At 40.9% G+C, this 24,661-nt stretch overlaps 1 protein-coding gene across 1 annotated transcript in view; it reads left to right on the forward strand.

The window, feature by feature from the left end:
• Positions 1-23,133, forward strand: part of LOC141991519 (inter-alpha-trypsin inhibitor heavy chain H4-like) — a 38,719-nt gene extending 15,586 nt beyond the window's left edge. Inside the window, exons 11-25 of the mRNA XM_074959838.1 lie at positions 1,132-1,314; positions 2,152-2,291; positions 2,854-3,011; positions 3,566-3,598; positions 5,006-5,068; positions 8,044-8,045; positions 8,630-8,678; positions 10,777-10,803; positions 11,434-11,478; positions 12,198-12,230; positions 15,863-15,976; positions 16,620-16,794; positions 18,628-18,782; positions 21,318-21,420; positions 22,911-23,133. Coding sequence (XP_074815939.1) covers positions 1,132-1,314; positions 2,152-2,291; positions 2,854-3,011; positions 3,566-3,598; positions 5,006-5,068; positions 8,044-8,045; positions 8,630-8,678; positions 10,777-10,803; positions 11,434-11,478; positions 12,198-12,230; positions 15,863-15,976; positions 16,620-16,794; positions 18,628-18,782; positions 21,318-21,420; positions 22,911-22,986 — 1,356 coding nt within the window. The 3' untranslated portion in view covers positions 22,987-23,133. The remainder of the gene's footprint in view (positions 1-1,131; positions 1,315-2,151; positions 2,292-2,853; positions 3,012-3,565; positions 3,599-5,005; positions 5,069-8,043; positions 8,046-8,629; positions 8,679-10,776; positions 10,804-11,433; positions 11,479-12,197; positions 12,231-15,862; positions 15,977-16,619; positions 16,795-18,627; positions 18,783-21,317; positions 21,421-22,910) is intronic.
• The last annotated feature ends 1,528 nt before the right edge of the window (positions 23,134-24,661 follow it).

Raw genomic sequence — 24,661 nt, forward strand, 5'->3', positions numbered from 1 at the left:
GCTCACGAAAGCTTATGCTCAAATAAATTTGTTAGTCTCTAAGGTGCCATATTAACTAGTGACTCTGGCCTATTTAAATCAATTAAAGGCATGCCAGGAAACTCTTAACTGTGAGACCAATACAAATGAAAACCTTTGTGGGCTCTCAAAGAGAGCAAAAAGTGATATCAGTTTTCTCCTCAAATTTTGTGTCCAAATGAAAGGCCAGTTTTGAGAGTGAAAATGTTTGTGGCATACGGGGCCAAATCTTGAAATTCTCCCATCTCTCCTGGGCAAATGAGTGAAAAATTATAATTCTGTGCGAAGGGATGAAATCTGTCATTTAGTGCTACAGAAAGATTCATTCTCTAATAGAAATGATACTGTAGAAATTTTGATCCCTGGTTCAGATTTTTTAGTTTTATTTATTTCTGTTTCTAAAACAAAAAAGATAACTATCCAAAGCTCTAGGCAACCAGCCTGTAATTTGATACACAGCACGGAAGCACATTGGTCAAGCTCAACTATAAACTCTCACCAATAAAACTGACCTGAAAGTTTTCTGAATGTTTGAAAAAGTTTGATCCAGTCCCCTCTCCATATGCCTGCATTTTTTAGTTCTGGTGGATACTGAAGTACCAAATTACCATGAGAAATATAGCTTATGTGGAATTGCTTGTCTGATCAGAAAAATAACTTCACTAACCCTTGCCAAAAAGGCTTATTTTGTGAAGTTTCCATTATGCAGATCCCAGTGAATCAGATATATATATGTATTTCTGTGTGCCCATCTGAACTGAACCTTGGAACCTATTGAAGTTTCCCCTCCTCACTAATTAGAATGTGAAATGTAGTCACCCATAGATCCTGGAATTAAAGTAGCACACTGGTGAAACAGAATTTGTGATACCACAGGTAATCCACCAGATTCCCTGTGTCACTATCCATGGAAATCCAAATCCCTGTAAATCCAGTCATATATACTAATAGACTAGGCAGAGTATAAAGGGAGTTCCTAATATACTTTTGTAGGAAGAGAAAAATTAACACCAGACCTTTTGAGATGTGTTTAAATATTTGACAGGTTACTTACTTAGAGTTAGTTATACAATCACTTGGTCTCTCTCTCTCTCTCTCTCTCTCTCTCTCTAGGGCTTTTATCAAGAAGTGGCTACTCCCATATTAAAGGATATTGAAATACAGTATCCAGAAAATTCCATCCTGGAATTAACTCAGAACAGTTTCAAACTGTTTTTTGATGGTTCTGAAATTGTGGTAGCTGGAAAAATTGACAATGAACTTGACGTTTTGCCAGTGGAAATTCAAGCTCAGTCAGTAAGTACTTATAAATTCTGAGAGTTTTCTACACAAAGAGAAACTTGTACGTATACTGTAAGGGACATATTCTTGAAATGTCTATGGTCTTTTCTGTACATCAATAAAAGTTTTTTAAAAATATCTTGTATACAGATATTCACCTCTACTTCTGATATGTACGGACCAGAGAGAAGTCCTATCGGTCCATAAAGTATCACCACATGTTCTAAACAGTAGTTTATTTATAAGGAATAAGAAATGTCAGATATGAGTATAATAAAATACTGTAATCACTAATATGGCACAAATAGAGCATCTATTATGTCCTATGAGCTGTTCCTTCTTTTAGTCTTCCTGGAGCTTCTGAAAGTTATTCAGTTATGATTACAAATTATTTCATGGGCATTTGAGATCTAAGTTGTTATATTCCATTGAGGCATATATCTTGTTAAAATATTTTAATTAATCATGTAAAGAGTGAGATTTTTTGATAATTCTGGCAGCTAAATTGAGAATAAGATAACATCCATCTTCCACAGAATGTAGCTTTCTGATGGTATGGACTGATTTATTATAAATAATTGAATTTAAATAGTTTAACACTAGTGCACTTTAAATATGGCAGAGCAGTTTTATTGTAAGCAGCTGCCTGCTATCCAAACACTAAGAAATTGCATTGGGGAAAAAGTATCCTATAGCTGACATCAATTTCTTTTGCTTGGTCTCTTTTGGAACTTTTAAATATATTTTTTTTAAACTGGGTAAGGTCTTGAAACTTAAAAATATTATTGTCTTTAAATTATCTCTTGAGGGTCAATCTCTCTCTCTCTCTCTCTCTCTCTCTCTCTCTTTTAGCATACCAGTAAGCTGATTTTTAAGGACGAAGCAAATGTAAGAGAAAAGGAGAAAGTATTTCAACATCAGAAGTACATTTTTGGAAATTTCATTGAGAGATTGTGGGCTTACTTAACCATTCAACAGCTGCTAGAAAAATCGTAAGCTAATAAACTAATAAAATCCTCATGTTATGTATTATGAATTTATAAACTTCTTCATGAAAACAAACCATAGATTCTTTATTCACATGATGGGAAAGGAAAGTGTGAATATTCCTGCACATAGCCTTAAAAATATACCCAGTGAAAAGAATACTTCAGTACTGTATAATAATGATCCAAAACTTTGCAGTTTGTGACAGTGTTATATGCTGCTGTGTTTTGGACTATTATTGTGAAATGTTATAGTATTTATTTATATGGACTATACTGAGCTTCCATAGTACAGTCAAGTATATATCCAGTATAGGTGTTGCCAGCCACAAATGATGGAGGGATGTCCATAAAGCATGCATTTTCAAGGTCCACTTGTATGTTTACTGATACAGCAAACACATGAGCATGGGCATAATTGTACAGGCATGAATAGTTGAGTTATCCTAATGGGATTACTCATATTTAAAGTTACTAGAAAATCCCTCGGAGAAAGTTTGAGGACCCCTGACTCATAGTCAGCTGAAAAGTTCACTTTATTTTTTTAAGACATGAATGCCAACATTAGTATTTCAGCTCAAGAGGAACAGCAAAAAAACCTGCATGTGGCCCGAGCTTTGGAGCTGTCTCTGAAGTACAGTTTTGTTACACCTCTCACTTCCCTGGTGGTCACCAAACCTGATGATCAACAGAAACTCCAGCTGGCAAATAAACCGACTGAATCTGGTAAATTCAATTTGGAATGATACTATTTCAGTTACAAACAATACAATCAATAGTTGCAGATCCGTTATCTCCATGATCCAGTTTTCGGTGGCAGTGATGTAAACCAGGTTACACAATGCAAGTCTAATTTCAGACTCGCATTTAGTTTTTTATTTTGAAGTAGAAGAAAAAGGACAATATAGGTGGAAAATGGATGCTACTATTTAAATGGAGGGGGAAGTAGTAAATAAGTAATTAATTACATGAATTAATACTGAGCAAATGTTTATTGCTGAAATTCCTTCCCTGCCCACTTCAAGAAAATCTTGCTCATTTCTCTCTATGATTAAACTGAAACTAGGAAGTAAGGGGCAGAGGCTAGAAAGAATATCACTTCTTATAGGGCTCTTGTCTACTACATCTACAATTCCCTTAAAACAAATTCTTTACCATGGTATTCAGACAATGAACCCCTCCTGTTTCCCTCAATTTCCTGTTTACTGAAACACATTTGAGTACATCAGCAACTGGTGGTTGAAGCTATGATCCTAATCTGTCATCACTCCTCTGTCTAGATAATGAGAAGTCAAGATTTACTGGATTTTCAGGTAAGTGATCTCAGCTCTTCAAGTAATTTTTCCTTAATTGGCCAAGCTTTTGAGGCCTTTCACTCAACTTCATAGCGTTTCTCTGGGCTTGTCTACATGGGGAGGCACAGGAAAATTAGCCTGTCTGTAAAGTGATAACTTTTGAATGCTGCATCTGATCAATTTCAAAATTTCAAGGAATGTTCTAGGCATGAATGAGCTCAGAGTTATTGATAAAAAGAAAAGGAGTACTTGTGGCACCTTAGAGACTAACAAATTTATTTGAGCATAAGCTTTCATGAGCTTATACTCAAATAAATTTGTTAGTCTCTAAGGTGCCACAAGTACTCCCTTTCTTTTTGCGGCTACAGACTAACACGGCTGCTACTCTGAGACTTATTGATATGGGGGAAAACTGGAAAACCAGAAGGGGGAAAACAGGGGACACATGGAGCTTTGTCCATCTGTTTAGTAGAGCCACAATTTCAGGCACTTCTGCAGCTGTCTGTTGGTCAAAGAACTGGTTGATAGTGCCCATTAGCATCTTCCAGCATAACAACACCCTAACTCATCTCTGACCATCCCAATAGAGTTTAACAGGTTGACACCCTAAATGATTTATCCCCCAGACACAATGAAAAGAAATAATAATGGTGGGGGAAGGGGGAAATTGCAGGGGAGTCCGGTGGGACCAAAAGAGCCCCTGGCACAGGGTGGCGGGGGGTGTTGGTGAACCTGGCATGGGGGGAAGGGGAGAACACAGATGGCCTGGCATGGTGGAAAGAAGAAAATGGGAAATTAGAGGGTATCGGTGAAGGGGAATGGCTGGGCATGCAGACCCTTGCATGTGGAGGAAAATAGCAGACCCTGGCAATCTGATATGATGATAAGAGACTCTCTCCAGGGGGCAAGAGGGGAACACAGAGCCCCTGGCATGAGAGAGGGGGACATTCCAGAGAGTCCCAGAAATAAAGGAGGATGAGGAGGTGGCACACAAGGAGCTTCCAGGGGGAGAATAGAGGGATGCAAGGAAGCATTGCAGGAAGCAATGAGGTTGGCCTACAGAAGAAATGAAGTGTGTATTCCCCTGGTAGTTTCTAGAGACACATGAATAGGCTCAGATTTGGTCCTATTAGGTGTGATATATTAAAATGAGGTTTTGGTTTTTATTTGAGGAAACATTTACTGGGAAATGTATAATTGAAATAGGGGTAGAATGTAAATTATGAACAATAGAAAGGCAGCAACCTCCACCTAGGGAATGGTGAGAATAATCTGGCCCCCAAAGTAGGAAGTCTCTCTTTCTAAAGCTTTTAGGGCTGGTCCTGTAGCCTTTACTCATATGAGTATTAAGAGTTTAAAAAAACTTTTGAAGTGATAAATGGCTGTATTTTTTAAGTGATTTTTGACTCTATTTTCTGCCACCAGGAAACAAACGCTCAAAAATCCATAAAAAGAAAGTCTTAAGTTACAGAAGGCATCATGATGAGAGTATGTGTAAGTTATCTTACTTTTCCAACTAAAGAATTTATTTCTTTAAATAATAACCTAAAGTATTCAAACATTGAAATCTCAAGTTAGTGATGCTGATTGTAGTGAAAAATTAGACATATATTTTGTTCTAAAATTGTAGCCCATTTGTATTAAAAACAGTTAAGTTCTTTGAAAGTCGCATGTTTCAAAATGAAAACTGGGGGTTTGCTAGCACATAAAAAATTAATTCTATTGATCGATACACTTCAAGATTTTAGGTCTAAATTACATAGGCAGAACTTGGTGCTGCTTCCACTGAAGTAAAAATTAATGTCAAAGGGAGCAGAATTGGACCTATACATTCTTGGCGAAACTTGTATCTGTTGTTTTAATAGTCATGCCCTACATTGCAACCTGGATCTTTTGGTGTTGCTAGGCTGGTTTATACTGGAGAAATTTTCCACTGTCATCACAGTTTCAAAGACACTTCTGGTTTGAAGTGCCAGATAGGCAGAGGTGGGCCAAAGGGAGGGACATATTGGGACAGGGAGGAGGCATGGTTGGGGCAGACCTATGCCTTGGCAATTTTGCACCCCTGCAAAAACCACAACGGCCGTTACAGTAAAGGTGCAACTGTGGCGGACAGTCCTCAGCGCTGCCCTAACTTGCCTGGGGACTGTACCAGCTTTCACATCCCCTGAATAGGGGTTGTGCAATCTTTGAACTTATATATGAATCTGTCCCCTCCTCTCCATATACACAAGTTGCCATGATGGTGCACAAGTGTTGCCAGCACCTTAATACTTATTCAGAGCAAGTCTCTCCAACATTGTATGTCCTGCATCAGGTTATACTGCGCCGCTGCAATGTGGCCATTAAGTCCTAGCATTACTGTAACATTGGTTCATTTAGTGTAATCTCACAGTCCTCCTCCACTATCTTCAGTGACTTCTTTATTGACAGCTGTTGGGACCTGTGCTGGGAACCATGAGAACCCTGCACGGAGTGCTGTTTGTCATCTTGCTTCACTGGTGTAGCTGAAACAAACAGCATTGCAACTTGCAATGGTGATATTTTCTCACATAGAGCAGTCTTATAATTAACTAGTTTTTGAATAGAGGAAATCTCTATAACTCATTTTATCTTCTGGAAGCAATTCAGAGATAATCTGTAGCATCTACTGTTTCTTTGGCAGTTACATGAGAGTATGTATTAGAATTTTTGTATTTTTTAAAAAATTACTTATTTCTACTGCCAAAAGCAAGGAACAAATAATACTGGTTTGAAGCAAGCCATAGAAGGTGGCCTTAATAGGAACTTTCACTTGTCTGGGGAATGAGAGCCTCTAAGGATGGAGATTCCACCACCTCCCATTCCAGTGCTTCACCACCCTCCTAGTGAAATAGTGTTTTCTTATATCCAACCTAGACCTCCCCGACTGCAACTGGAGACCATTGCTTCTTGTTCTGTCATCTGCCGTCACTGAGAACAGCCAAGTTCCATCCTCTTTGGAACCCCACTTGAGGTAGTTGAAGGCTGTTATCAGATCCCCCCTCACTCGTCTCTTCTGGCTAGCCTAGTTGTGACTAACTGAAAGTCACAAGTGCCGCAATTCCCAGTCAGTAGAACCTGAAGCAGTATGAGTCTTCTGATATGGAAGTTCCTGCAGTAAAAACATGGGAAAAGATGGCTTTTTGAGGACAATCTCAAAAATTGATCATAAAGAACTTGATTATCCTGCAGTAAATGAGGGAAACTTTACTCATGTTTCTTTTGGCTTGGTTAGGATTTATTTTCATTTGTTGTTAAATCTTATTTTTAAATCATATTACCACCTCTTGTTATGGAATGCCATTTTACAATTTAGCCAGTCAGCCTGTGACAGTCTAATAGGCACACTGTAAACTTTCCCACAACTTTTCTTTCTTAATATGTCCCCTTCCTGGCTTATAGCATTCCTAGTCTGCCTGCACAGCTCAATCAATGTACCTCTATTCTGATTTGCAGCACCCTTGTTATTTCAGTTTTGGGCCTATTGAACAAGCAGTACTAGTCATGCAAAATCATGCCTTCGTTTTTTGGTTGTTTTTTTCATACCCAAAAATCATAGCACCACAGAAGTAAGTGATGGAAAAACCTACAGACCGCTGTGATGTTCCCCTGGTGTTATCTAGACCAGTGATCTGATAGATCACTCCAAGCCTTGACTCTGGGAGCCAGTCTTACTCTGCTCTGCTGTGAGAACCCCCACTCCTGGGCTGTTCATGCGCAGCCTCTGGCATATAAGCTGCTCCTTGGATTGTGCAACCGAATGACACTTGCCAATATCTCCAGTCCCAGATACAACCCTGGGAGCCTCCATCTTGCAATGTCCAGTTATGCTCGCTGGATGGTGCAAGCTTATATGAGTTTGTCAATTTAACAAAGAAATTGATATGTACCAGGCTTGTTATCCCAAGGGGAGTCTCTGACATGCTTCAAACCAAATACACTACTTCAGGCAGAATAAACAAACAAATTTATTAACTACAAAGATAGATTTTAAGTGATTATAAGTCAAAGCACAAGAAGTTGGATTTGGTCAAATGAAATAAAAGCAAAATGCATTTTAAGCTCATATTAACACTTTCAGTGCCCTTACAAACTTAGATGCTTCTCACCACAGACTGGCTGGTTGCCCTTCAGCCAAACTCTCCCCTTTGATCAGCGCTTCAGTCGCTTGGTGGTGATGTCTGTAGGTGGAGATGGAAGACAGCCAGCATGGCAAACGTCTCTTCCTTTTATCATGTTCTTTTCTTCCCTCTTGGCTTTGCTCCCCACCCCCGCACCCCCACTTCAGGGTCAGGTGAGCATTACCTCATCGTAGTCCTGACTGATCAAGGGAAGGGGGGTGACTCACTCAAGAGTCCAACAGATCTTTTGTTGCTGCTTATGCCACTGTCTTTTGTTCCTGTGAGGCTGGGCTGGGTTTGTCCCATACATGCCCTGATGAGGTGTGAACTGCCCCTCTGTTCCTGGAGAGTTTTGCCTGGGCTTGTTTTAAGCCATGAGGACACATTTTCAGCCTCATAACTATAGACATGAAATTACAACCTATAACATTACTATAATAACAATGCTCAGTACATCATGAGCCTCCCAAAGACACCTGACATGATGACAAACTTTGCATTGGATACCACACAATCATATTATAAGGATGAACATGGCGATGCAGGGTATTCCCCTGAGATACAGAGTGTCACCCATTTAGTTTCACTGCAGAGTGGTTTCCTACAGTGTTATTTAATAGTGCTTTCTCCACTTCTAAGAGATGAGGCTTCCCTTCATTTCCTCAACTTTTCTGCACTTAACTAGGGATGAGTGGGCACATAATCAGCCCTATATTTTGCAGTGACAAGTGCAAATAGAGACACATGAGACCTCAGCAGATGTCAGTAAAAAATGTAGTGTATTTTCTGCGGGGAGGAGAAGAAGAGAGCAACAGTAGTAAGAAATATCTCATTTTTAAAATGATACCAATAAGAAGCATGATGCTAGCTTGAAATGTAATTCAGACATGGTATTCTCTTTCTCCAGTTACTGACGGATGGAGGCCTGGACCCTTATTCTATTATTATTCTCACCAGTATGCTCATCTCTTAATTATCTGTTTGTTTAAAATAATCATATAAAGTTTTAAATCAACATCAGGCTTAAAGCACATTTCAGTCTCATGTTTATGATGATGATTGTGGATGTTTATTTGATAATAATTTACTAACAGAATATGATCTACAGGCATATATTTTTAGGACAAAATAGTATTTTAAAGTAATTTTCCTACTTTTAAAAATTACTAACATTTAAAACTTCTGAAAATAAAATCAATAAAGCCTTACTAGTAAGTTGAAGAAAATAAACACCAGTAATAAACACAATTCAAGGTTTTAGACATAGTTTAACCCACACAGGGAATAGATTTCATCTGCTATATGAATACCAGACTTGTCTACAAAGTGAGATATAACATCACTCTGGATACCTATTTTTGACAGATGTAACTGGGGAAATACATAGGACTCATCCACTGCTCTGGATTTGGTTGTACATGGAACTTGAAAAGACAGTACATGGCATATCAATTATGCATTGTTGCCACAAGGTATAATTGAAACCCAGAGTTTTGAAAAAAAAATTTAAAAGAATTAGACATTATATGGATAAGGAGAACTCTAGTAACTACATGTGATAGGATAAAAATACATAAGGGACATATAGACATTAGGTGTCTGGAGTTAGGAAAAACTTCCCCCATGCATATATATGTTAGTGCATAGTTATCTACTCTGGAGCTTTCATGCCGTCCTCCAAAGCACCTGGTACTGATCACAACTGGAGAACAGATATTGGACTACATGGTCTACTGAACTAATTTGGGATGGCAACTCCTGCATTCTGAAAACTATTTAAACAGTAAAATGAGAATATTTGGATCAGAAGTAAATCCATGTACACTTAGGACTTTACTGTTGTCACTCTGCTGCATGCCAGAGTCATTCAGAACTCATGGCAGCTGAGACAGAATTCAGATCTTCCTGCCCCAAAAGCACAGGTTCCCTGCCACTTCAGCTGTTGGAGATTCTCATGTAAGTGATGGCTATACAGGGCCTACAGCACAAGTTAAGTAGTACTGATCCCAGACAACAGAGGGCAATGGTGCATCCACACAAGCCAGCTAAAAAATAAATAAGAAAGACAGACGGATATAGTGTGTGTATAATTGCAATGCACCTTTAACCATGGAATTGTTACCAAAACCAAACTTCTCAACCTTCCAACCTGCGAGTGGGTTACACTAGGAACCAAAATGTGTTATCAGTGACTGAAATATGGAACACTGCTATTTCTTTGGATCAGCCCTAGCTCCTCAAGTCACCTAGCTGTCCAAAGAAAATAAATGTAAGCTATATACAAAAATTATATTAATGCAACATTTCTTTTAGGGTTTAATCACATACGTTAAGAAATATAGAGTTAAATTCCCACAGCAGCCTTAACCCTGCTCTTGTATAATGCACAAGGATTTTCATTTGGGAATAAAAAAAAAAATCCCACACCCACCTTGAGTTCTGGTTCTAAAACTGATAAGAAAGAATGCAGAATTCTTTTACATTATTGAACTTTTCCTCTCCAGTAAGAAGTGATGGATATTTTGGTGTTTCTCTAGCCAGGGGTAAGTGAACTTACAGCTTAAAGTTCATCATTTTTAATGTAATTTAAAAATCAAGAACTGAAATTACTACTATGTAAGCAGCAAGACATTCAAGTAGCTCTAAATCACAGAGGCACTGAAGTAGCTGAGTGACCCCACAGCCACAGCAATTCAAGCCAGAAAAAGACATTGATACAGAAAACGAGTGGGAACTAGAGTGCATTTAGCTCCATAAAACCAGAAATTGCATCATTGTTCTGCATCCTGCAAGGGGCTGAATGCCCTCAACTTTCACTGTGGCCTATGAGGGTGCAGGGAATTCAGATCTATGCAGGAGGCTTTGTAAGATCAGGACCCAAAAGCCAGAAGTGCATTCAGGGGGCCATCTGAAAGTTTGGAGGGAAGGGTACTTTACAATTAAAGTATGTACACATGCAAGGGTGGGAGAGATTTTTCTCAAAGAAACTGCTTCATTCATAATATTTTGCATTGGGTGGTCACTGAATCTTGTTCTTAAATCCTCATGTTTTAGATTACAGTCAAAGAGTACCGAAAACTGGTAAGTTACTTTGTTTTGTTGTTACTGTGCTTCTTTACCCTGGAGACATGTGGAGCAGGATTCCCACACAACATCATCCTTTCCCAATGACTTTGCACTGACATGTTTTATAGATGATTATTTGAGGACACAATTACAGTTCATGATCTTTAATCATAGTGGACCTGGTTATTTGTTTTTCAGTGATAATTTCTAACTTTTCTTAGTGGCATATTTTGTCCTCAGATCCACAGCTCAGTGGATCTGGTGCAGTTTTGCTGTGCATGGAGTGGGGTCATGGTTCAAGGCCACTGTAAAGGGGCTGCATGGATGGTCAGTGAATCCACTAGCCATTTCCCCATGTGGGGAGGGAGCAAGAGCTGCAAATGCTATTGCAGATTCAGAGCTGCAGCTGCAGCCATGGTGCAGACCCAGTGCTGCCCCATGGGCTGGAGTGGGGAAAGAATCCATCTCTTCTTCCTGAGAAATCCTCTCTATAATATAGGTCAGACCCACAACTACAGGATGGAGAGGAAGGGAAATGTGGGCAATATGCCATAAACAGAAAATTGAAAAACTATTTGCTTAATAATACTAATTCCAATTTTTAAAAAATCTTCTAAATTTTGGTCTCTTCTTTCAATATATTAGGTCAAAGAGCTATACTGTTAGACATGACAGAACAATCACCGGACAGTAAGTTATAAGAATTAATTTAAACTGTGAATTTTGGGGGGTGTGGATGACTCTGAATTGATAAAACAGTGGGCGATCTCTTATTTCTAGTCATTGAACTAATCTATCCCAACTTGGCAGTGACCAAAAATTACCACCATCTGGTAACTGTTCTGTTTTTTATGTGTACTTATTTGCTGGCTACTCAGTCTAGTTCCTAGTGAGGAGGAATCCAAATCACAAAAAAACAAACCATAACAATTGGCAATAACTGAAAATATTGGTCTTGGTCCCAGTATAGACTAAAAGAATGGAACGTGCATGAAGACTGCACTACCTTCTCATCTCTAAACAGTGGTCTGTCCAGGTCAGGTTGAGAGATACACCTTAGTGGGGTAGATTGCTGTGCTGCTGTCCATGTTCCTTCTCTTTTGTGGATAGAGAACTTAAATTTCCAGGTCTGTTAATCCAGGACCATTCACCAGCACTAAATGGAACTAGCACAAATACAGCATTTCCAAGCCCTTTCTAACAGGGTTTTGGCCCTGAACATCAAAAGTCTAATGTGATACGTTGCTTTTCCTTGGGCCATATTGTGGCATTTATTTTTAAACAGAACTCACTTGAAATCAGTGGAGAGTTCTGCTTAAAATTCTCTGGTACAATATTGTCCCTTATTAAATATTTCAAATGAAAAAAATGTTTTATTGAAATGTTTATCTAAATTTTAAACATTTTAGTTTTCAGGACTGTTCAAACACCACAGCTTCTTAGTAAGTAATATATGCCATAATATTGCTTTAAAACTCTAAATGTTGACAAAACAAGCTACATGTTGTTCACTACAATTAGCACATCAACAAAACTCCATCAGGCGAAAACACTGAGAAATGCACCTATTGAATAGGCACCTTGATTGTATCAGGGAAACAAGCTGATTTTGCTTTTATTCAGCATAAATAATATAATACATTTTTCTCATGAAGATGTTAAAGATCTTTACAAACAGTAAGTAACTTAATCTTCACTACATCCCTGGGATGGAGTTAGGTAGTATTATTCCCTTCTTACATATAGTTTAAACTGAGACAAAGAAGTCCTGACTCTTAGCTCCCTGCTCAAACCAGATAATAATTTATCATTTTATGTTTCTTTTTTATTCTTCACCGTTTGTACTAAATATTCTTGAAACTTAGTGTGTCTACTTACCATTTTGAAGCTTGATGCTGTTTCCTCTGCAGTCACAGAAGTTTTGCCATTGACTTAAGTGAAAAGAAGAGCCAGGTCCTTTGTCTTTTCTGAAATGAAGAATACTTATTTCCCCTCCCCTCAGTAGACCCATCTACTAAGGCACACATGGAATGAAACAAGCTCCCATAGGAGTTGATAAAGAGTGTTCTGTATAAGCCCCCAAAAATCAGGAAATGTCAAAGTTAAGGTTGTATGCACAATGCTAAATCTATCCTTTGTGCATATGCATGATGATATGTAGCCTGATTCTGGTCTTACTTTTGCTGCTGTACATCAGGAGCCAGCTCAGCCCAGAGCCCTCTCCCACACCCAAACTCCCTCCTGGAGCCTGTACTCAGTGGTGAGCTGGAGCCAGTTTGCACCCGTTCGCACGAACTGGTTGTTAAATTTTGAAGCAGTTTTAGAACCAGTTGTTAACCTGCTTCCCTGCAGGGGGCGCTGAGGCTTTGATGGGCTCCGGCCGGGAAGTGATGTAATTCCTCCTCCGGCCGCTGGGGGCGCTGCGCTGTGGGAGCCATGTGGGCTGCCGCCTGGCCCTGGGCCCAAGCCCTGGTGCTGCTGCTGCTCCCCCGACCCCTGGCCCTGGGGCTCCCACTGCTGCCTGGTGGGTCCCTGGCTGCTCTGCTGGGCCTGGGCTGCGTCCTGCTGCTCAGGCTGCTCCGAGCCGCTCTCCCCGTGAACACCCACCACCCTGCCCACAGCCAGCCCCTGCCTCCAGCCACCCCCTCACGCCCTGCCCGCAGCCAGCCCCTGCCGCACCCCCTGCCCTGCCTGCAGCCAGCCCCCATCTCCAGCCACCCCCGCACCCCCTGCCTCCAGCCACCCCCACACCCCCTGCCCTGCCCACAGCCAGCCCCTGTCTCCAGGCACCCCCGCACCCCCTGCCCGCAGCCAGCCCCTGCCGCACCCCCTGCCCTGCCCACAGCCAGCCCCTGTCTCCAGGCACCCCCGCACCCCCTGCCCGCAGCCAGCCCCTGCCTCCAGCCACCCCCGCACCCCCTGCCCTGCCTGCAGCCAGCCCCTGTCTCCAGCCACCCCCGCACCCCCTGCCCGCAGCCAGCCCCTGCCTCCAGCCACCCCCGCACCCCCTGCCCGCAGCCAGCCCGTCTCCAGCCACCCCCTGCCCTGCCTCCAGCCAGCCCCTGTCTCCGTCCGCCCCGCACCTCCTGCCCGCAGCCAGCCCCTGTCTCCAGCCACCCCCACACGCCCTGCCCGCAGCCAGGCCCTGCCGCACCCCCTGCCCTGCCTGCAGCCAGCCCGTCTCCAGCCACCCCCTGCCCTGCCTCCAGCCAGCCCGTCTCCAGCCACCCCCTGACCTGCCCTAACCAGCCCCTGTCTCCGTCCGCCCCGCACCTCCTGCCCGCAGCCAGCCCCTGTCTCCAGCCACCCCTGCACCCCCTGCCTGCAGCCAGCCCCTACCGCACCCCTTGCCCTGCCCGCAGCCAGCCCATCTCCAGCCACCCCCTGCCCTGCCCGCACCAGCCCCTGTCTCCAGCCACCCCCGCACCCTCTGCCCGGTCCACACCAGCCCCACACCCCCTACCCACAGCCACACCCGCTGCCCTGCCCGCAGCCAGCCCTTGCCGCACCCCCTGCCCTGCCCGCACCAGGCCCTGCCGCACCCCCTGCCCTGTATCCAGCCAACCCCTGCCGCACACACCCCCTGCCCTGCCTGCAGCCAGCCCCACACCACCTGCCCTGTCCACACCAGCTCCGCACCCACCACCCTGCCCGCAGCCAGCCCCTGCCGCACCCCCTGCCCTGCCCGCAGCCAGCCCCTTCCGCACCCCCTGCCCTGTATCCAGCCAACCCCTGCCGCATGCACCCCCTGCCTGTCTCCAGCCAGCCCCGCACCCCCCTGCCCTGCCTCCAGCCACACCCCACACCCTCCTGTCTCCAGCCAGCTCCACACCCCCTGCCCTGCCTGCAGCCAACCCTGCACCCCCGCCTCCAGCTAGCCCTGCCCCACGTCCCTGTCTGCAGCTGGCCCCACGTCCACTGGTCCCAAGGCAGTAACCCTGCATACCTGCTTCAATGAGGGGGGCAGGGAGCAGCTGGGACCCGCACATGTGCACAACCTAGGGTGACCAGACAGCAAGTGTGAAAAATCAGGACAGGGGGTGGGGGGTAATAGGAGCCTATATAAGAAAAAAAACCCAAAATCGGGACTGTCCCTATAAAATCGGGACATCTGGTCACCCTAGCACACCCCCAGGGAGTGGCGGGGACCCACACATGTGAAACGGAGCTCATTTCTAGTTCAGGCCCATCTTTTTAAAAAAGAACTTTAGGTAGGGTTAACATACATCCGTATTTTCCCGGACAGGTCAGGCTTTTTGGTTTTTAAATCGCCGTCTGGGAGGAATGTTTAAATTTTAAAAATTCCTCCTGGGAAAATACGGACGTATGGTAACCCTATTGGTACAAAAAATACACACTGTGGCACATCCCTTAAATCAGAACTTTTTATCAGGAACCGGTTGTTAAGATTTTGGCAGCTCATCACTGCCTGTACTCCCTCTTGCACCCCGCCCCAGGCTCATCCCAGAGCCCCCTTCCACACTCCAAACCCCTCGGTCCCATGTCCCAGCCCAGAGCCCACACCCCCTCCCACACCCCAACTCCTGCCCCAGCTTGGTGAAAGTGAGTGAGGGTTGGGGAGAGCGAGTGACAGAGGGAGGGGGGGATGAAATGAGTGGGGACAGGGCTTTGGAGAAGGGGCAGGGCGTGGCCTTAGGGAAGGAGTGGGCCAGGGGTGGGGCAAGGTGTTTGGGTTTGTGCAGTTAAACAGTTTGCAACCCTATGTAGCCAACTTATACATTTAGTTGCATATTGATTTTTACAATAAAGTGTTTGTAATTCTTTGGACTTTGCCTAAAGTTTAATTATGCACATATGTAGTAAATGAAAAATACAAAATAAATATTCTACCCCTCTACAATACCAGCTCCTCAGTACTATAGAAAACTACTCATTTACACAACCCATTATTTTCTCACTCCTAACTAGAATTCCATTGCCCACATTCTAGAAGGGCATTCTTTGTACAACCAATTGACTCAATACTACTAACACTTGCAATATCAGCGCCATTAGGATTTTTTTTATTAACATTAAGAGCTCTCTCTCTCTCTCTCTCTCCCCGTGTTTTTAGTCAACGAATATCCACATTTCCTCTTGCAACTGCCCAGACAAAATGATGTCATTTGTTTAAATACTGATGGACAGCCGCAAACTTCCATAAACCTAATATCAGATCCTGACAAAGGTGAGATTACCAAATCTTACATATAATATAAACAGGTAACTATTGGTGGTCAGGCATTTATGAACAGAACATTTTCACCAGAAGGGTAGGTTTGATTAGTGTCTTTGGAGGCTCCTCCTCCGGCCAACCCGCTGAGGCTTCTGATTATGAATACAAATTCTGGGACTTCGGCATGTCCCTAATCTTTACTATACACCAGCATATCTTAACAGATTCAGGATCTAATGTTTCTAGTGCAGACATGCACACACATTAACAATCCATCAGTCGAATGAATGTGGGCTTGTGCTCACGTGGGCTATGGCTCCCTCAAGCCACCAGTGACCAGACAGCCTGTTGCTATTAAGGTCAAGAGTAATCTGTGCAAGACATTGAGCACCCAGGTCAGGGGGCATATATGCTGGCCATTACCATTGGCCCCAAATGACTTTTCCACGACTATGGCCATAGAGGGCTTCTGGAGAGTAAATTCTGCAAATGTGGATAGGAAATTGGAGCAGGATGCAGCTCAGGAGCTGAATTTTGGCCCCTTAAATACAACACACAAAAGAGCTGTAACAATAGCTTTTTTGTTTTGGTTTGGTTTTTTTACTTATTATTAATATTGTGTCCCTTGACTAGTCTACATTAATGGCACTTTCAGGAATCTCTGTGACTGGTAAGCTTGGGAGAAATAGAAATCACTTTGTGCTGTTTGAAATTACCTACCTGGATCCTCATGTGCAACTCCATGTATCAAAGGAAGGCATTATGCTGAGCTATGGTGGTCATACCACCAAACTCCCATGGGCAAAGTCTGCCTCCTCTACAATCCAAAGGTAAGAAATGTCATCATGTGTTTTCCTTTATTTGAGAGAGAGAGTCTGATTTTCACCTAACTCATTTGTACACTCACGATTTTCTGGATTCAAATAACCTCAGACCCAAGTTATGTATCTTAGATGTCTACCTGACTGTGTCCAGATATCTGGTAGTTAGGCAATTAACTAACCTAACTGAGGCCTGAAATTATTTGTACCTACACATTGCAGGTGCGAAAGGGAGAGATTGGGTTTTTAAAACCCAGCCTCATGTCAATAGAATGAAACATTTTAATAGGGTAATAAATAGTTTCTGCCTGCTCCTACTTAGGAGTCAAAACATTCATCTTCCCAGAAAGAGACTTTGATCCAACAACGTTTTATTTGAAAAGACTTTGTTCCTAATTTGCTGAAAGATTGCTGTCAATTTTATTTTTTCATCTAATGGATTTTGGTGCAGCAAAGTCAACCAGTTGCTTTCACTCTGTGTTTATTGTATTATTACAGTCTTATTGGTTGATACCAAATGTACTGTGTGCTTCACCCAATCAGAGATCACATATAAAAGTACAGTTATTAAAGTATATTGCATTTTCATAAATAAGTTGTTTTCAAAAAAGCTGAGATTTTCTTATTCTTAAAATTTAACAGTAACTAATGTTTGGGCCTCTGACAGTATGAGTGAATGGCGCAGAGAGTTTTGTATAGGTATCTGTAATTTTATTACATTTCTGCTGTTTGAGAAGTGTGTTTTAAATTTTATGATTGGATTGGCTAACTGATTTAGTTAGAATACCTTACCAACACACAAAAGATATGAATTCAAAAGGAGACTCTAGATATCCAATTCTCTTGGTTCCTTTGGTTAACTAATATACCCCTCAAAGACCAGTTGTGGACAAGAACAAAAGTTGCAAAGTGAGCTGCTCAAAATTTCCTTGTAGTCTAGACAAGGCCAGCAAGTGTGCTGGATTTATGTCACACACACACAGGATGGACCCTTTAATGAAGTGCTTGGTTTCTCAACATTTAGACCAAGATCTGAATTTTTATAACCCTTAGAGGTATTGGGATTCAGGAGTTTCGTTTGGATCATTATAGCAAGGGGCCAGCTATAAGTGAAAATCTGGATTTAAATCCGTTCAATTTTGTGTGTCTTCAGATTATGGCTGTTTGATTCAGGCTCACCTCTCTTAAGATCTGATATAAGCTTCTTGAGTTCATGTGGCTTTTTAAAAAGAAAATAATAATAATGATGGACATCTATATTTTCCAAATCCATGTAGGGTAAGAATCAGAAGTAATAAACTACAACAAGAAAGTCAGGTCCTGAATATCGTATGGGAGACTATTCTTGTAAAATACCCAAGAGAGTTTTGACAAGTATCTGAACCTCTAAATTTTCATCCATCATTAGTGCTAATTACAATATTTTGTATGTTGTACATTTTTCCATTATTAAAATCATGAAAAAGCACATTCTTTTCCCTCTTCTCGAAGCAGTTTTTTGCCCTGGGCAAAAAGGCATTTTCACTAGCAAAAAATCCTGCTAATTTAACATTTTTTCTGTTAATTATATTAGCTGATGTGTATTTCAGGGCATGTGGGGGAGGATGCAAATTACTGTACATTTTGCTGTATAGAAATTGTGACCTCAGTTCAAGTTTAGTGCATAAAGAAACCTGATTACAAAGGGCAGCAGCATATATACAATAAATCAGGTCCTGGTCCATGACTAGGCCTCCTAGGCACAACAGCAATGCAAATAATAACACCACCACCAAATACTCAAGTGCTATAGCAGTATCTTAACATTTTTCTGAGGAAAAACAGGATTGCTTTTTTTCCTAGGCTGAAGATTGCAGTTGAAAAGGAAAGAAGTCTTACAATGTCAGCATCTGACAACATCACAATAAAAATTGCTTTTGTAAAGTCTCCAAATCGTTTCCTTGGATTATATTTCATGGACACTGACCATTTTTCTGACAAAGCCAGTGGACTTCTTGGTATGTATCATCCAAGTAGTGTAGTATGGCCTAGGAAAGGAAGGATGGTGTTGCAGTTAAATTACTGAAATGGAACTCAGGAGATCTGAGTTCTGTTGCCAATTCAGCCACAGATTTGGGCAAGTCATTATATTTCTCTGGGCTAAATTCTGCTCTTCTTACTGATGTTGATCTGTACTTTATTCCAGGAATAATTTTATTGATTTCCCACAGAAAATATTTAGACTTTTGTGCCTTAGTCCCCGACTAGTAAAATCGGGATAATAATACATCTCTATGTCACAGTGATCTAGAGGAGGTGCTCAGTTAGAATCATAGAATATCAGGGTTGAAAGGGACCTCAGGAGGTTATCTAGTCCAACCCCCTGCTCAAAGCAGGACCAATCCCCAACTAAATCATCCCAGCCAGGGCTTTGTCAAGCCTGACCTTAAAAACTTCTAAGGAAGGAGATTCCACCACCTTCCTAGGTAACGCATTCCAGTGTTTCACCACCCTCCTAGTGAAAAAGTTTTTCCTAATATCCAACCTAAATCTCCCCCACTGCAACTTGAGACTATTACTCCTTGTTCTGTCATCTGCTACCACTGAGAACAGCCTAGATCCATCCTCTTTGGAACCCCCTTTCAGGTAGTTGAAAGCAGCTATCAAATCCCCCCTCATTCTTCTCTTCCGTAGACTAAACATCCCAGTTCCCTCAGCCTCTCCTCATAAGTCATGTGTTCCAGTCCCCTAATCATTTTTGTTGCCCTCCGCTGGACTCTTTCCAATTTTTCCACATCCTTCTTGTAGTGTGGGGCTCAAAACTGGACACAGTACTCCAGATGAGGCCTCACCAGTGTCGAATAGAGGGGAACGATCACGTCCCTTGATCTGCTGGCAATGCCCCTACTTATACATCCCAAAATGCCATTGGCCTTCTTGGCAACAAGGGGCACACTGTTGACTCATATCCAGCTTCTCGTCCACTGTAATCCCTAGGTCCTTTTCTTCAGAGTGATGAGCACCACAGAAAAGCCTATAAATAGCCTACAAATAATAATAATGGCATGTACAAATAATCCAGCAATGCTGAAATGTGAAATCCTACTGCATCAGAATGGTGTTCCTCTTTACCAGGTGTTAATGTTTCCCATTGCTGAGCACAAATGCAAAATACTTTAGCTCTTAGCATTAGAAAATCTGACACTTTGCACCTGAGTTACTACACAGTCTAATACTATATTTTTAATTGGTGGTTTAAGTACAGGTGGAGCCAAGAGGCATCACAAGCGATCTGCCGTCTCTAAATAGTTTATATAGTGCTCCAGCCTTCTTTCAGTGCTTGGGTAGCACCCATGAGGGGTTATTAGAGTCCTTGTGCCCAGATGTCTGGTGTTCAAAAATGTATGTTTATCTGGTAGATATTCAGATGGTGAAAAGCAAACTTTTCCACAGGCAAGTGGAAAATTTATTTATACTTTTACATGTACTTGCACATTTTCTGATTAATTGTCAATTCCATCCAGAAATTTGCCTATCAGTTAGATATTTCTGAGTCCTTAACTTTGATTTCCTTGAGCAAACTCTTGAGCTCCTTACTCAGATCTTACTAGGTTTGTGCTTTGGCAAGTCTCATTAAAATCAATGAATAATTAACATGAGTTAGCTGAAGTCAAGGGGAGTTTACCTGAGGAAGGAGCTCTAGATTTGGTCCAGTAACCTAATTTAATCACCCAATATCATGCTTCTGTAACAAAGCAATCCAGACTCAGCTCCATGATGTTCTGGAGCCTTCTGGAACAGTCTTGTCCTCAGACCACGCTATAGTGCTATATTTCCTTTAAGAAATGGTACATTCAGGGATGGGCTTACATAACACTTTTGTGGCCAACTTCAGAAAAGCCAGACTTTCTGAACAGCAAAAGCCTATCTCCTGAATCTACAGTGAGAAAAGTACAGCAAGTACTTTTGATATAGAATAAGTTGCCTCTCCGGGCTCTTGATTATAAAAGTCACAAAATAAAATTAGGAGTACATCATGTGTTTTCCCCTTCTCCACCACAGAAAACACGCAAACATCTCAGCCTGATGTAATTCAAAAGGAGGGAAAAAAACCCTTTCCTTAAAATATATTGTCCAAAAATCTTTTTCAGACAGAAAGATGTGGTATATCCCAAAGCTAGAGACGAATAAATGTATATATAGGAGTCAATGGGATACTGTGTGAGTGTAAGTGTTTATGTGTGAATCTGTTTGCAGCATTTCGTCCTGGGATCATAAGAATCCTAGATAAGTATGTAGGATCAAAGAGAATGACTTCTGAAACAAGGGAGCTGCCTTAGAGTTTTCAGAAAACTTCCATCATATGCCTTTTATTATTGGTTTGTAGGACTACTACAACTTGAATTACATGGAGCAGCTAGTATTTTCTCAGGCAGACAACTACTTATCCTGGAACCATACCAGTTGTTCTGATTAAATGAACTAAAATATATATTTTTAAAAGTTTTCTGATAAATGTGATTTTGAAATATTTTTGTTTCTGTGTTTCTAAGGTCAGTTTTACTTTGATACACGTCTGGAAAGTAATCCTGGAGCAAGTCAGAGAGAGGATGAAAGAGTCCTCAGTGTTCATGGACAAAAGCATAGAGTAACCAGGTAAAATGGACCAGTGGTGTGTGGGAGGGGGAGGAGTATATGCTTTATTAATGCGATTTACTTTGTTTTAATATTCTATATTCAATAAGAGACACCTCAAAGATTTAGTGGGTTAAAACTATGTATCAGTGGCAAACATGCTGGAGATTAGAACAAAATTCAACAATTTAAAGTGTTTGATTGCAGTAATAGTTGTCTTAAACAATGTCAATTGAATTGTAGAGTAAGTCGTCTAACGGTTTGCGACAGCTTGAATTTGTTGATCTCGCAAGCCTCATCGGTTTTCCTAGTTTGGGAGACATTTCAACTTGTTGGATATTGGTTGTTTGTAGATGTCTAATGAATGGGCATATGGCTCAGAGCATTAAATAGGTGCATTTTTTGTTAGTTTTGTTAGCGAATAAATGCATTTTAAAAACCCTACATTTCTCCTCCCATCCTCATTTCATCACTGGCATTCTACTTGCTTCAGGAATCCAATTCAAAATTGGTCTGCTTATTTTATACAAACTTTCAAGCATTTTGAGATACCATTTTTATGAAAGATGCTATCCAAAATAAGGTCTCAGTACTATCATCAGGTTGGTGTGGGTGAACCTCTTGTACCTGTACACAGCCCCAGTGACTGCAAAGGCAGCCTCTGCAGGCATAAGGGTCAGCCTACCCTGTCAGGGTTCCCTCCCACTCTGAACTCTAGGTTACAGATGTGGGGACCCGCATGAAAGCCCCCTAAGTTTATTTCTACCAGCTTAGGTTAAAAACTTCCCCAAGGCACAAAACCTTTGTCCTTGGATGGTACGCTACCACCACCAAGTGATTTAGACAAAGAATCAGGGAAAGGACCACTTGGAATTCCTATTCCCCCAAAATATCCCCCCAAACCCTACACCCCCTTCCTGGGAAGGCTTGAGAATAATATACCAACCAAACAGGTAAACCAGATTCTTAAAAAAACAGAACTTTATTATAAAGAAAAAAAAAGTAAAAGAAGCACCTCTGTAAAACCCAGGATGGAAGGTAACTTTACAGGGTAATCAGATTCAAAACACAGAGGATTCCCCACTAAGCAAAACTTTAAAGTTACAAAAAACAGGGATAAACCTCCCTCTTAGCATAGGGAAAATTCACAAGTTGAAAACAAAAGGTAATCTAACGCGCCTTGCCTTATTTACTTAATCTTTTTGCAATATTGAGACTCACTCTAGGATGGTTTATAGGAGAAGGAGTTTTCTGACCTGGTGCTTCTCTGCTTCCCAAGCAAACACACAAACAAAGCCTCCCCCCACCCCAGATTTGAAAGTATCTTCTTTCCCCATTGGTCCTTTTGGTCAGGTGCCAACCAGGTTATTTGAGCTTCTTAACCCCTTACAGATAAGGAGGAATTCTAGGCTACCCTTAGCTGTATGGTTATGACAACCCAGATTTGATTGGAGTATGGTGGCCTAAAGTTTGAATGTTTTCTTCATGAGTTGTTTTTCTTTTTGTTTCAGACAATACAAGAAAGATTACAGGCTAGAGTCAGCCACTGGTACTATTTCCTGCTGGTCATTACGTATAACTCCCTAAAGAAAAACACTTGGGGAAAGGAAACAGTAAAATGATGATGTTTCAGACACTTCTGACTTAATTTCACCTATACATAATAATCTTATGATTTTCTTTCGGCTTTGCTTGCTAATATATATATATATACATATGTCAAAAATAATTTTACCTCTGAAATATTGTTATTATACTTAATAATTGGGAACTTGGAGTTTGCTTTTTATGTAATTTTTAAAGGGCTTATAGTATATTTGGTTATAAGATATATTGAAAATGTACATAAATGAAACTGGAGGTGAACTTCAAGTAAAGAATAAAACAGTGCCACACTGGACAAGAGAAGACATGCTCTATGATGAACAGTTTCATATTTTGGAGTAATGATGAACAGTTACACTAGCTAATCAAATGTGTTTGAAAACAAGGGTTCAGTAACACTGAAAAGGGATGATAGTGCTGTACTAGAGTTGCAATACAAGGAATACACTAATAATAGTTTTATAAAATGTACGTTCATGCTTTTATTTTTGCTTATAATTCATACTGTTGTCTCATTGCTAAGTGCTTCCTGGCACATGAACTAAGTATAGGGGTAGTATTTCCTTTAGCAGTTCTCTCATACTGATTGAATTGTGGAAGAAATACAAAGCTTTGCTGAATTTCCTCTGTTTGTAAGTTAGTTTTTTAAACATAATGTTCAAAAATTGTGATATTTGCAGCAATAACATGAATGATGACAGGTTATCTCTTACGAATCTATAGTAGAGGCTGGATTAATAATTAAGGTTATAAATTGTTTTATTTAGTCACATTTTAAACTTAATTTCAAATTCTTCCACCCTTCTAACTTTCAGAGACAAAAAAGCATCATTTTTCTGGCTTGCAATCTAGCATGGATATTTGCTGGCAAAGTTTGATATGATGTTTCACAACTACTGGAAAATGTTTCACAACTATTGGACATGTTAAAATAAGGCATAATTTGTAAGGGTAAAATTTTCAAAAGTGTCTAGTTACTTGAGTCTAAGGCCTATTTCCATTAGGACTAAATACCTAAGTCACTTTTGAAAATGAGACATAGGCTCCTTAAGTCACTGAGAAACTTTTGCATATTTTACCCTAGATCTTCTAACTATTTTTGCAGAGATATTTCAAAGTCATCATGTCTTTAGAATTTCAATCTGTACAGACCCTTGAACCCAAAAATACTTCGTCATGAGCCAGCATTTTTCTTAAAGTTTGTGGGAGGCAATCTTTCCATCACATACAAAATATAGTCAATCTATAGCTAGATTTCACACATCATTATTTTAAAATCATTTATAAAAAGAGAGAGACAATTTCTAGACAAAAACATTGATACAAATAATTTTGTAAACAGATATAATTTTAGGTTCAATTTTTTAAGAAGCGTACACACACAGTGATTGAGTTCCATTACCTGAATTGCTTGTGCAATCATGATAATATGCACAAAATGGACCATTACATATCCAACAGCATGCAGATTGTCAGAACAGACCACCAAACTACTGAACACAACACCCACAATTTATCATACTGTAAGTATTCTAAAAATATAAAGAATGGGAAATATTGGAATTAACCTCAGTGCATTATATAACATTGATACTAGTTCATACTGGAAATATTATCAATTGACTTATTGCAAATACACTGCTCCCACTCATATATG

Source organism: Natator depressus, chromosome 7 (genome assembly GCF_965152275.1).
Source record: "Natator depressus isolate rNatDep1 chromosome 7, rNatDep2.hap1, whole genome shotgun sequence".
NCBI classification, from domain to species: Eukaryota; Metazoa; Chordata; order Testudines; family Cheloniidae; genus Natator; species Natator depressus.